At 38.8% G+C, this 11,082-nt stretch overlaps 1 protein-coding gene across 1 annotated transcript in view; it reads left to right on the plus strand.

The window, feature by feature from the left end:
- Positions 1-1,295: 1,295 nt before the first annotated feature.
- The window catches only part of LOC104498378 (rab GTPase-activating protein 1-like), a gene marked incomplete at its 5' end in the record, with an annotated part of 16,857 nt that continues 7,070 nt past the window's right edge, over positions 1,296-11,082 (plus strand). Inside the window, 6 exons of the mRNA XM_010141742.1 lie at positions 1,296-1,506; positions 2,540-2,714; positions 3,489-3,649; positions 4,439-4,549; positions 9,079-9,145; positions 9,722-9,824. Of these exons, the coding sequence (XP_010140044.1) occupies positions 1,296-1,506; positions 2,540-2,714; positions 3,489-3,649; positions 4,439-4,549; positions 9,079-9,145; positions 9,722-9,824 (828 nt within the window). The remainder of the gene's footprint in view (positions 1,507-2,539; positions 2,715-3,488; positions 3,650-4,438; positions 4,550-9,078; positions 9,146-9,721; positions 9,825-11,082) is intronic.

The following is an 11,082-nucleotide window of genomic DNA, read 5'->3' on the forward strand; positions in this document are numbered from 1 at the left end:
ATATATTTGTATATTTTATACTTATACATATATTTTATATAAAACATTCTAGCTTTTTAATGTAGAGTAGGAATGCAAGGCTGTGGCCACCTCTGTGGGTGTTAAATTGAATTCTCCTCTCAGTAGTATGCAGAGCACCTTTGTGGCATGGGGTCAAATAGTTTTCATAGTATCTGTTTGGGAAGTGAAAAAAAATTTTTTTTGGTGGTAAGATAGGCAGTTTATGCATAATGGGAACACCCTTCTCTTAATTGCATGTATGGTCTGGTTTTGAGAAACTTATCTTACTGGCTTCCTGTTTGATGTGTTTCAATCAGAACACAACCCTTAGCATGAGTGAACAGTGAAATACTTCTAGGTACGTTGCCCATGTTCCTGCCCCCAGTTGAAATAATTAAATTTTTGCAACCTTTATGACTTAAGTATTATGGAAATATTAGCTATAGTAATAAGAAATAGAAATAACAGGGCAGGTTTCTTAGAGAGGTTTGGAATGTCCATCTTTGGGGATACTAAAAGTCACCTGGGCAGGGCCCTGAGTAACCTGGTCCAGTTTTGAAACTAGCCCTAATCTAAAGTGATCTGTCTGTGAGCAGGAGTTAAAGCTAGATGACCTCTAGAGGTCTTTTCCAACCTGGATTACTCTGATTTCCATACTTAATGAATTTTTCTTCTCCCATTTCTCAAATGTCAAAATACTTTGAAAAGAAACGCACCAGAAAACAATAAATAACAAAATAACAGCAGAACTCCCAAAAGCTCCCTCAGGATGGCCCCTGTCTGCAGTAGGGTGGCAGTGGAAAAAGAATGCCTCTTCTCTGAAGAGAGGAACAAAGAGATATCCTTTTCCTGTTCTCCAGCTCCCCGATGGTTTCCTGCAGTTAACATAGCTGTCCCAGGAACCTGAACCCATTTAATAATTCTCCACAAGCTACAGAGGCATGGGAGGGAATAGAATTAGAGGCTTCTTTGTGCAAAATGATGGGTAGGCCTGAGAAGGAGGTATAAGCAAACTAAAGAAAAAAACATCTGGGGAATGGAGCTTAAAGAAAAATTGTGTTCTAGTACTGCTAAGAAGAATCAAAAGGTGATTTGTCCCTATGCTGTACTTGGAAACATACTTTAGAGTGGAATAGGCTTAATGTTACTATTAAGCTGCCAAGTGGATTTCTTACTATTTGCGCTGCGCTTCTCCCATGTTCGTTCTCTGCAAGTGGGGGACTTTGAGTGGAACTCATTCAGAAAACTGTAAAAATAAAAGCAGATGGTTAAAGAGGTGTTTTCCTCATTTTCAGAAATCTCTGCACCAAGGCCGTCTTCTCCCAGTGAACCCCTGGAAGAGGACAGCGTGTTGTTTAACAAACTGACTTACTTAGGTTTCACAAAGGTGTCTGCCCCTCGAAATGAACCGGAAGCTCTGCAGGCTATGGCAAACTTGAAATCCTCAAGTCAAGCCCCTTTACCTGTAACACTTTACGTTCCGAACATTCCAGAAGGCTCTGTAAGGTAACATACAAATGTTTCTTTTGCTACTTGCACAGGCAAGTAAAACCCTGCAGGTTCTCTTGATCCTTAATTGCAGAGGACGTTGTTAGGTAAGGGACTGCCTAAGAATCTGCACAGAACTGTCAAGGTGAATCCGTGTGCGACAGAATACACTCCATCAGAGTTCAGGTGGCACCACTGCCACCTTTGAGAAGGTTTCCATTCTTGGCCATGGTTTCCATCTAACGTGTCCCACCAATGTTAGAGTATGCTGAGTCCTCTCTGGGCTTTTCTTGCCTTTAGAAGATCAGTCCTTCGTTTTTACTCTAACAGACTTGGGATTCTATCCCAGGTAACTATTGTTTATTCACCCTCGATGTGAATTTGCTACTTGTCCCTGTGTACAAAGACAGGGGAGAACTACGTACCACTAACTATTAGGCTTTAGAAGTCACTGTCTAGTAGTAGTCTAGTAGTCTGTTCTGAGACCACCACCCCTGTTGTTACCTTTAAAGTTTCTGAAATATTCTTTGGCTTCTGAGTTTGAGAGGAAATTAAAATTTTGTGTGAGCCTTTAGATCTGTGATTAATGCTCGCCTGGACGTGGCAGCCAGCATTTGCTAAGCTGTATAGTCCTGTAGCTATATAGTCCTCCGTTTTATTAAACAGAGACTTAAATTCTTTTATAATGTGGAATTTTCTTTGTATGTGAATTGCATTTTCATGGGTGCTGTGGTTTCTACGTTTCTGCCCTTGTTTTTCACGAACGAGTGCAGAGCAATGATGGTCATTGTTACTGCATGGCATAGAGGTACTATATTTGTCTGTATTATGGAGTATAAAAGAAATTAAGCCAGTATTACAGCCAGAAATATTTACATCTTAAATTTGGAAAGCCTGACGCTTTGGTTGATACTGCCCATCTTGTGTAGTTGAATTTAGTAGTAATTACAGTTCAGCTGTTTGTTTCTCGAACTGCAGAAAAGCCTTTTAGGCAGGCCTGTTTCTTTTACTGACCTCTTTCTTTGATCTTCCCTGTTCCTTTCCGAGACAGAATAATAAATCCGTCAAGCAATACGGAGATAGCCTCTTTTCCAATCTATAAGGTGTTGTTTTGTGTGCGGGGACAAAACGGGACTTCAGAGAGTGACTGTTTTGCATTTACTGAAAGCAGCTGTGGAACAGAAGAGTTCCAGATCCATGTTTTCTCCTGTGAGATTAAAGAGGCTGTAAGTATTAAATATTGTACGGTGACTACTCAGAGTGATAAAAGCAGTGGTTTTTGAAGTTATTCCAGATGTGGAAATGGTTTATAGTACCGTGAAAAAGATATTAACACATATGTAATGAGTATCACAGAAGGTGCAGCTAGCCATGCATGAATATGAATATAATTTAATATTTTTATTTTGCTTCTGGTATTTCAATAAAATTCCAAAGCGCACTGTAAGGGAAAGGTTTAAACAGCCTATGTTTAAGACAAGTGTTCTGTTTTTCAGGCTTCTTTCTTTCTTAGACTAAAGTTGGAATGTGGGCTTTGTGAGTTAGAGAATCATTTTACAGTACTCTGGCCTAGATGTTTTAGGAAGAATTATGTGGTAGTTCGGGAGAAAAGGATTTTCTAGGGTGGAGAAATAGAAGTTGAAAAAGAAGAAATCTTTTTTTTTTTTTTTTGACATCTGCAGGAGCAAGCTGTAAGTTGTGTTGTTAAATGCACAACCTGAAAAGTACGTTATTCAGGATCTCTAGGTAGTCTTGTAATATAGAATAACTTAGTGAGCATTACATGGGCTGTGAACGTGATGTGAATGGAAATAGGAGATGTTGCTCCTGAATTTGCTTGGTTATTAAACACCCAGTCTGAATATTTTGTATTCTGTGAGGCATGCTTTGTGCTCACTATAAGAAGCATTCTTATACTGACCTTCAAAACCACATCAGAATAACCCATTTAAAATACTTCCATTTTTGATAAAACTAATCATTCTTCTGCTTTTCTGCAGGTCAGCCGAATTTTGTACAGTTTCTCAACAGCATTCAAACGTTCTTCCAAACAAGCATCTGATCATGTTAGGGACTTTGTTCTTCCTACTCCTGATAGTGATGTGTACACTTTCAGTGTTTCCTTAGAAGTCAAAGAAGATGATGGCAAAGGAAATTTTAGGTAATCGGAACGGAAAGGGGAAAGTAGAAATCTCTCTGGAAAAAAAGCATATAACTTCTTGCAGAATGCACAGCTCCTGTGGTGCTGTACTGTTGATTTGGTGTCTTCTCATAAGTAAACTTGTTACAAAAAGGAAGCTGTTGTTTTGTTTTTAGTTTTCTTCTCTGGATTTTTCCTTAAAAAGGTTAAAAATCAGGATATCTTTTTCAGGTTAGTTTCTTTTAAATCCATGATTTCTGATAGGGATGCTCAAGGTAGGCCCATGTAAATGGAACAGATAGGAGGAAGTCTGTTAGAAACTTTAGTCAAAAGTAAATACAGTGTAGTGCGCTCGTTTTGAGATTTTTTTTTTTAAAATAAGCTAATGAATTCCAAATTTATTGAAGATTTAGAAAATGTACACTTCTTGAAGCGTTACAGGGAACAGGGGAGCAAAGGATTCTTTGCCTGATAAGAAATTACAAGATTTGTGGAATGGAAGAGAGTTGATAATAAGAATTAATTCTGTGAAAATTTCCTATTTATTTTGTGCTTCATGGCCAACTCAAAACAGCCCATGCATTTGTGGACCTGTTTGTCTGATAAACCTCTCAGACAGCATGCTAAGTGTGAGCCCACAGTCTGTTTTTCCTCAGTGCGGGTTTATTAACTTGTGAATAAAGGAAGAGAAGATCCCTCAAATGGGTTGAGCCATTCACCGTTTAAGTGGGCTACCACTCTCTTTTCTTTTTGTTTGTGTTTAACAGTTACTATACTGGGCTAAAGAAACTTGTTTCTTTATTCTTTTAGCCCTGTGCCAAAAGATAGAGAGAAATTGTATTTCAAGCTGAAACAGGGAATTGAGAAGAAAGTGGTGATTACAGTTCAGCAACTCTCAAACAAAGAGCTGGCCATTGAAAGGTAAGATTCTTACCAAAATAATGCAGGTTAGGTTTCTGAGAGAACAGTCTTTAAAGGACTTTTTCCTGGCTTTGCAAGTTACATTACAGAAAAAATACAGCAATAACACAGGAAGTATTGCACAATATAATCAATTTATAGATGCACAGCTTGGTTTAAAATTTCCTCTGAAGTATTTGTGTGTTGTTTTTTTTTTTTGTTGTTGTTGAAAACAAGTATGTAATACAAGAACGTAAAAAATAAATATTCTTGGGTTTTTGCCTTTTAATTGTCTGTTTGAATGTGGTGGTAGGATACTTAGGATGTTAAAATGCTTTTGATTTTGCTTTCTATTGTTTTTAAGTAGCGCAAAACTATTTTATTGCAATCCTTCATTTCCAGTGTCTCAGTATTCAGTAAAAGTAACCAGGTTAGGTTGTCTGAGCTATGTTAAACCTTAAAGCATCTTAATCTCTTCAATGAACGTTACAAGTTTGGACTCAAGCTGCTGGTTAGAAGAAACAGTCTTCTGGTGGAGTCCTCCAGATGAGTAGGATTCCTTTGTCGTTTCGTTATAGAAAGGTGGGGACAGGCTTTTTAGGAGAGCCTGTTGTGACGGGACAAGGGTTGATGGGTTTAAACTAAAAGAGAGAGATGAGGCTAGATCTAAGGAAGAAATTTTTTATGTTGAGGATGGTGAGACACTGGCCCAGGTTGTCCAGAGAGGTGGGAGAAGCCCCATCGCTGGAAACATTGCAGGTCAGGTTGGATCTTGGGGCTCTGAGCCCCCTGCTTGCTGCAGGGGTCTGAACTAGTTGAGCTCTGACGGTCCCTTCCAACCTAAACCATTCTGTGATAATAATGTTTATCTTCAAGTGACGGTGAGGAGCTTAGAAATGGTTGATGACGCCTGTTGTGTTTCCTAGAAATTACACGAGGGGGATCCCTTTTGGACAGTATAGTCTGACCTTTCATGCAGAGCGCTTGCAGAAGTGGACGGTGCATGTGAGGAATGACCGTTAATGTGCTCATTAGCAGTGAACTCTTGTTACTACATAGTAGTATCTATTGTATTAATTAAACTTAGGAAATTCCTTCTCGGTTGCTCAATTTTTAAAAATAGCGAAGGCCGCCAGATGGCAGTCTTAGCAAAAGAGTCACCGGGAGAAATTGGTTGTGGTGAAAAGGGAATTCAAGATAACAGGAAACTCAAGAGAAACCCCACAGTCCTCCCTAAACCTAAGACTGATCGCTTGGCTCACTTTCAAGCTCTTATTTCAGAAATTTAACGGAAATTTTAGGCAAGGAATATACCGCGGAATTTTGTATCTTCATTCTTTTGTGTAATAAAGCTGTGCTTTCGCTACTTGCTGGCTTTAAAAAGCAAAATCGTATTTTCAATGCAATTTTAAGTGAAATAATTTTGGCTTCAGAATTCAGTTACTGAATGATGAACTCTTTCAAGCGTTTCTGAATAGCATTTGATTGTTGTTGGTTCCTGCCTCCCCCCCCACTTTTCCTAGGAATTAGCTCTTATTTTGATGTTGTTTAGGATATTTAGTTCATATCTTTTTATCACCACAAGGTTTGCTGACAAAAAATTATTTAATTAACATGACACGCACAGGCTTGTTAGTAATTTTGTGTTCTTACCCTGCATAATATTAAAATTCAAAACAGGTCTAAAAGATCAATTCAGGTTACATCAGACAGTGAGCTTCTCAGCAAGTAATGTGTCTTCGAAAGTATTTCTAAGTGGAAATTATAATGTGAAAAAATGTTGTTGCTGAAGAAATTTGGTCTCTGGTCTAAAGAGTTAAAGAATATTTTTTTACAGTCTCAGAGGAGTAAACCTTGTGTCACTCAGAGAAACTTGCCCCTTTCTAGTGTTCAGGCAGGGCCTGTGGTTGGGTTAGGTTGGTAGAGCAGGTTACTCCCAGTTGGGTTACTTTGGCCCTTCCTACCTTTGTGGCCTGTTTGACCTGAGTTTTTTGCCTGGTTTTATCTAGGTCCAAGCAGGTAAAGAAAGGAATTTCATTCCCGTCTCCCAAATTTGAGTCATGTGTGGCACTACAGAGGTTCAGGCCCACAATGTGGGATCTCAAGTCTCAGTTGTTCACAGGATGCAAGAAGAAAATTTGGGGTAATGATTGCAGGTTTTAAGAAAGTTGTTTTGAAGAGTGAAATAGTCTTTCCTTCTGAGAAATGAGAGGATTTGCTCTGTTCTCATACAGTGGTGTTGAAATGTAGTTTGCTACCAGTCATACAGGAGAATTAATACCAAGTTATGCAGGTACAACTTAGGCAAAAGTCTAGCCTGGTGTCCTTAGAACTGATGTACAGAGTACTGACTGGTTGCTCAGTAGTACTGGAGACTCTTAAAGATCATGTTACCATGTTAATATCTCAGCTCTATCTGTGGTCAGCATTTATATTTCTGTAAACAAAAGTACAAACTAGTGAAGAATAAGGTTTTTTTTGCAGGTCTAGAAGCTGGTTGAGTTTAAACAGAGCAGTGCAGCTGCACGTAGCCACTTGTTAGCCAGCCGCAGGTGCTGAAATCCCAGCATATCAGGAGAGGCAAGACTGAGGCCCACAGTCATTTTGAATCCTGGGGGTGTGGTTCAGTCTCTTCAAACCAAAAGGCTGAACGTGTTGACAACCATTTGCATAAAATCCAGCTCCTGGGCAAGCGAGGGTCCTGAACTCACTTGAACTCATTTTGCTCTTTGAACGTAGTGGGAAGAAAAGCCCTGAGTCTCACGGAGGAGGCTGCTTGTGTGGTTAACTAAAAGTCCTGGCATCCTGTGTTGCTTTACATGGCACTGCATTATGCTGTATAGATAAACAAAATTGTTGTCTGCTGTTTTGTTTATCATTTTGATTTTTAAGGTTCTAGTAGTGTAAGAATATGGAGGAGGAAAAATACAGTTGTGGATGCAAGTTATTTTTTGAATTTAATGAGGTGGAAAATTAAAATCTTACATCCAGACATAATAAGGGCAAACTTTCTTGATGGTGTGGTAAATTGCATATCTTAAGACTTTCACCATTAACAGCTGTACTGGAATGGTGGTTGTTGTTATATCTCTGTTTGTGATGCAGTGTGCTTGCCTGAAAGCTGTGAAATTATTCTATCTGCTGTTCTGTCTTCATTGCTAAGCTGTGAATGTTCAAAGACTCTCTTAAAATTTGTGTTTGCTGAAGAATCTTAATTTCCATTTGGATAAGTGGGTTGCCCAGATGACAATTGCTTTTGTTCAGACTTAGAGGAGGTGGGAATGGGGGGCTCTTCTGGTGTGTTCAGATACCTGGTGGAGGGGTGTGGAGACGGAGCCGTACTCTCCTTGGAGGTGCAGAGTGGTAGGATTAGAGTCAGTGGATACAAGTTGCTTCACTGGGAATTCCTCTGTCAAATTAAGCCAGTTGTTGATACAAAGGGAGTTGAGCATTGAAACAGGTTGCCAAGAAAGATCATTCACTGTTCTCAGAGGTGCTCAGAACTTGACTTGACAAAGCCTCGGATAACTCGATTCAAATTGCTCCTCTTCTGGGTAGAGGTTTGGGTCAGTTTGCTTTTGGAGATTGCTTCTGGTTTACGCTGTTCTGAGAGTCAGTGATAAGAAGTGGCATTGCTGAGTACTATAGAAGTGAGCTGTACAGAAGAAAAATTCTCTCAGCAAAACCCTCTGAAACATGCCCCCATCTTCCATGACATTTCATGATTGCTTTCAAGCTAGGTTTATTTCCTCATTTGAGATCCAGCGTTTTAAAAAAGCCGTGCAAAATGGCATGCAGCTTATCTGGCAAATACATAATTCTTGGTATTTTTTAATTCATAGTGGGGTATGTCCAAAGGAGAGAAAGATAAGGATGATTTGCAGAAACTTCAGACCTTGATTTGTGCCTTCAACATTCAGGAATTTTGAAAATCTGAATGTTTTAAGAGTGGGGTTTTTTTTTGTTTTTAATTTTAAAATGATTCAGAACCTTTTCATGTTAAATGATTTGACAGGAATTCTGAAATTCAAGGCCTTGTATAATACGGGAGTTCAGTTTTAAAAAATAAACACTAGTAGTTTAAAAATTGAGCAAATTGTTTGGGGTTTTTTTTAACAGCCCATGATGCTCTATGAAGTTTTACACCAGTGACATTATGGGTGATAGAATGGGTGAATTTATAGCTTTTCATATGGTTATATAAAAACCAATTTCTAAAAGGTTCTGGGGAGGGAGTGAATCTCTTCTTGCCAGTCTCCAGCACTAATGTATAGGTATCTTTAGACTCAATGTTCTAAGTTGTCTCTAAGAGTAGTTGATTGTTCACAGGTCAGACGCTAATTTCTGTTATATTCATTCTGGAAAATAATCTCATTGTCATTTCTATAATAGATATTGTGATGTTTTCTGAGTGTTGCTGTAGCACTTAAAAAAAACTACTAAGAAAGGTTTTCTTTAAATTAGGAGGTGGCTGTGCCATTATGTTAAAGAAAATACTGTTGTATTTCGAAAAGCTAGCATCTACCTCTTTTTCTTAAAAAACTTCACAGGTGCTTTGGGATGTTACTAAGCCCTGGACGAAATGTGAAGAACAGTGACATGCATTTACTAGACATGGTAAGACTTAGCTCTGATAATCTGTGTAGTAAGATAGAGGTGATTTAAAAAACCAGACAAAACCCAACAAAACAAGCCTCTCTACTAGGTTTTATTTGTTTTCTTATTTCTTCCATCCTGAGGTTTGCATCTTCAGGCTAGAAGCTAGAAACTGCAAACTTTGCCTTTATTTGCTTCCTTTGAATTTAAATTCTTGCTCAGAGTTTGAAGTATTCACTTGTCTTCTATAATCTTCATGTATTATAAGTTGCTTCTAAGAGAACTACAAAATAATATGGTACTTTCTGTGATAATATCAATTTACTTGCACGCTTCTACTTTCACCATTTTCAAGCCAAGGAGTATTTGAGTTAAACCAATCAGCTATTTTGTGGCTATAGGGTTACCCCAGTTTTGCCTAGTCCACTTCTTGGTTCACATCGATGATTCTAGCTGTCTGTATTTAGTTCTCTTTTTGCCTGCTTGTATCTACTAGCTTATTCTGTTTTATTTGCTGTCATCAGTTCCAATTTTCCATCTTTTACAATTTGATTAATAAAAATAATTTATTAAATTTTCTAATGTTTGTATTTTTAGAAATCCATTGGAAAGAGTTCTGATGGAAAGGCTTATGTCATCACTGGAATGTGGAATCCTAATGCACCCATGTTTCTAGTACTTAACGAGGAAACTCCTAAAGGTAATTTAATCTAATTTGTAAATTTGTTTTACCCAGCATGGGTTTGGTGTATTATTTTCTTCTGGGAATCATGGAGCATATGTCAGAGTACACGTACATCAAGTTCCTAGAGTCCATGGCTAGAAACTTTCTATATAAAGATATGCAATATAGAAATGTGAACAATTGTTCACAGAACTGTGTGTTGCTGATTTGGAGAGGTTAAATTAGTGTTTGGGGCTTATGTGCCTGTTTCATGGTTATCAGGACTTTTTTGGTCCTAAGCTTGCAGGAATCTTTTTCCACCTCTGTGCTCATCAGAGCAGCGTGAACAGTTGGCATTGCTGCTCTCTTCCTTCTAGAGCTCTGTTGATTACAAACAGCATTGCATCCTCTTCATCTTCAGGCAGCTGGAAGTGATGTGCTGAAGCGCTTGAATATCTAGCACAGTTTCTTTCTGCTAGAACTTACATTCTGTGATGTGGTGTAAAAGGTTTGAATGCAAATCTGGAGTTTGTTGCCTGCCCCACGGCAGAGCTCACCTACCCCAGCATGTGCAGCCAGTGTCACTGTTCTTGCTGATGGACTTTCAAACCACATTATTCCTAGTAGCATGTAGGGAAGACTCTTGCAGGGCAGCCTGATCTGGTTTCTGTTTTTATGATACTACTTTGTGTGGTTTTGATGTGGTTTGTTTTTGTGGTGTGGGGGTTTTTATGGTGGGGGTTTTGTTGGTTTGTTTTTAAATGCCCACTCGACTCTTTGGTCTGATGAGGGATAAGGGAGCCTAGGGGTCCGTAATGTCTGATTCTAAATGTTGCTTTAAAAATCCGTGCTTTCTGCAAGAAAGGTATTGCTTGCAATGCAGTGTGATGGTTACTACCTCTCTGTGTAGTGGGTGTTTCCAGAAGCAGCAAACCTTTTCTTGCACTGTAAACCTTCAAGGTACACTTGGCCTATTTCCGTCTCATCCTCTGGTCAGTCAGTCCTGCATTCTTCTCTGACTGAAGAAGTTGGAGTTGTGCTTCTGATGGAACTTTGCAGATTAAGATTACTAAACTGTGCTTTTCTTTAAAAATACGTTTTGCTGCTATGAGGACTGCCTGACCCAGAGCATGGGACAGGGTGAGGTACAACGTTTTTCTCAAGACCTTTTTTGAGACAGTGTGAGCATGGAGGTAAAAATGATCTGGAATGTCTTAGAGTTATGAGAGGATTTAGGACACAATGCTGTAGGAGTTCCTGGACACTGATTTGCTGTACATGTATATGCCCTCAG

This window comes from Buceros rhinoceros, unplaced genomic scaffold, assembly GCF_000710305.1.
Source record: "Buceros rhinoceros silvestris isolate BGI_N320 unplaced genomic scaffold, ASM71030v1 scaffold43918, whole genome shotgun sequence".
NCBI classification, from domain to species: Eukaryota; Metazoa; Chordata; class Aves; order Bucerotiformes; family Bucerotidae; genus Buceros; species Buceros rhinoceros.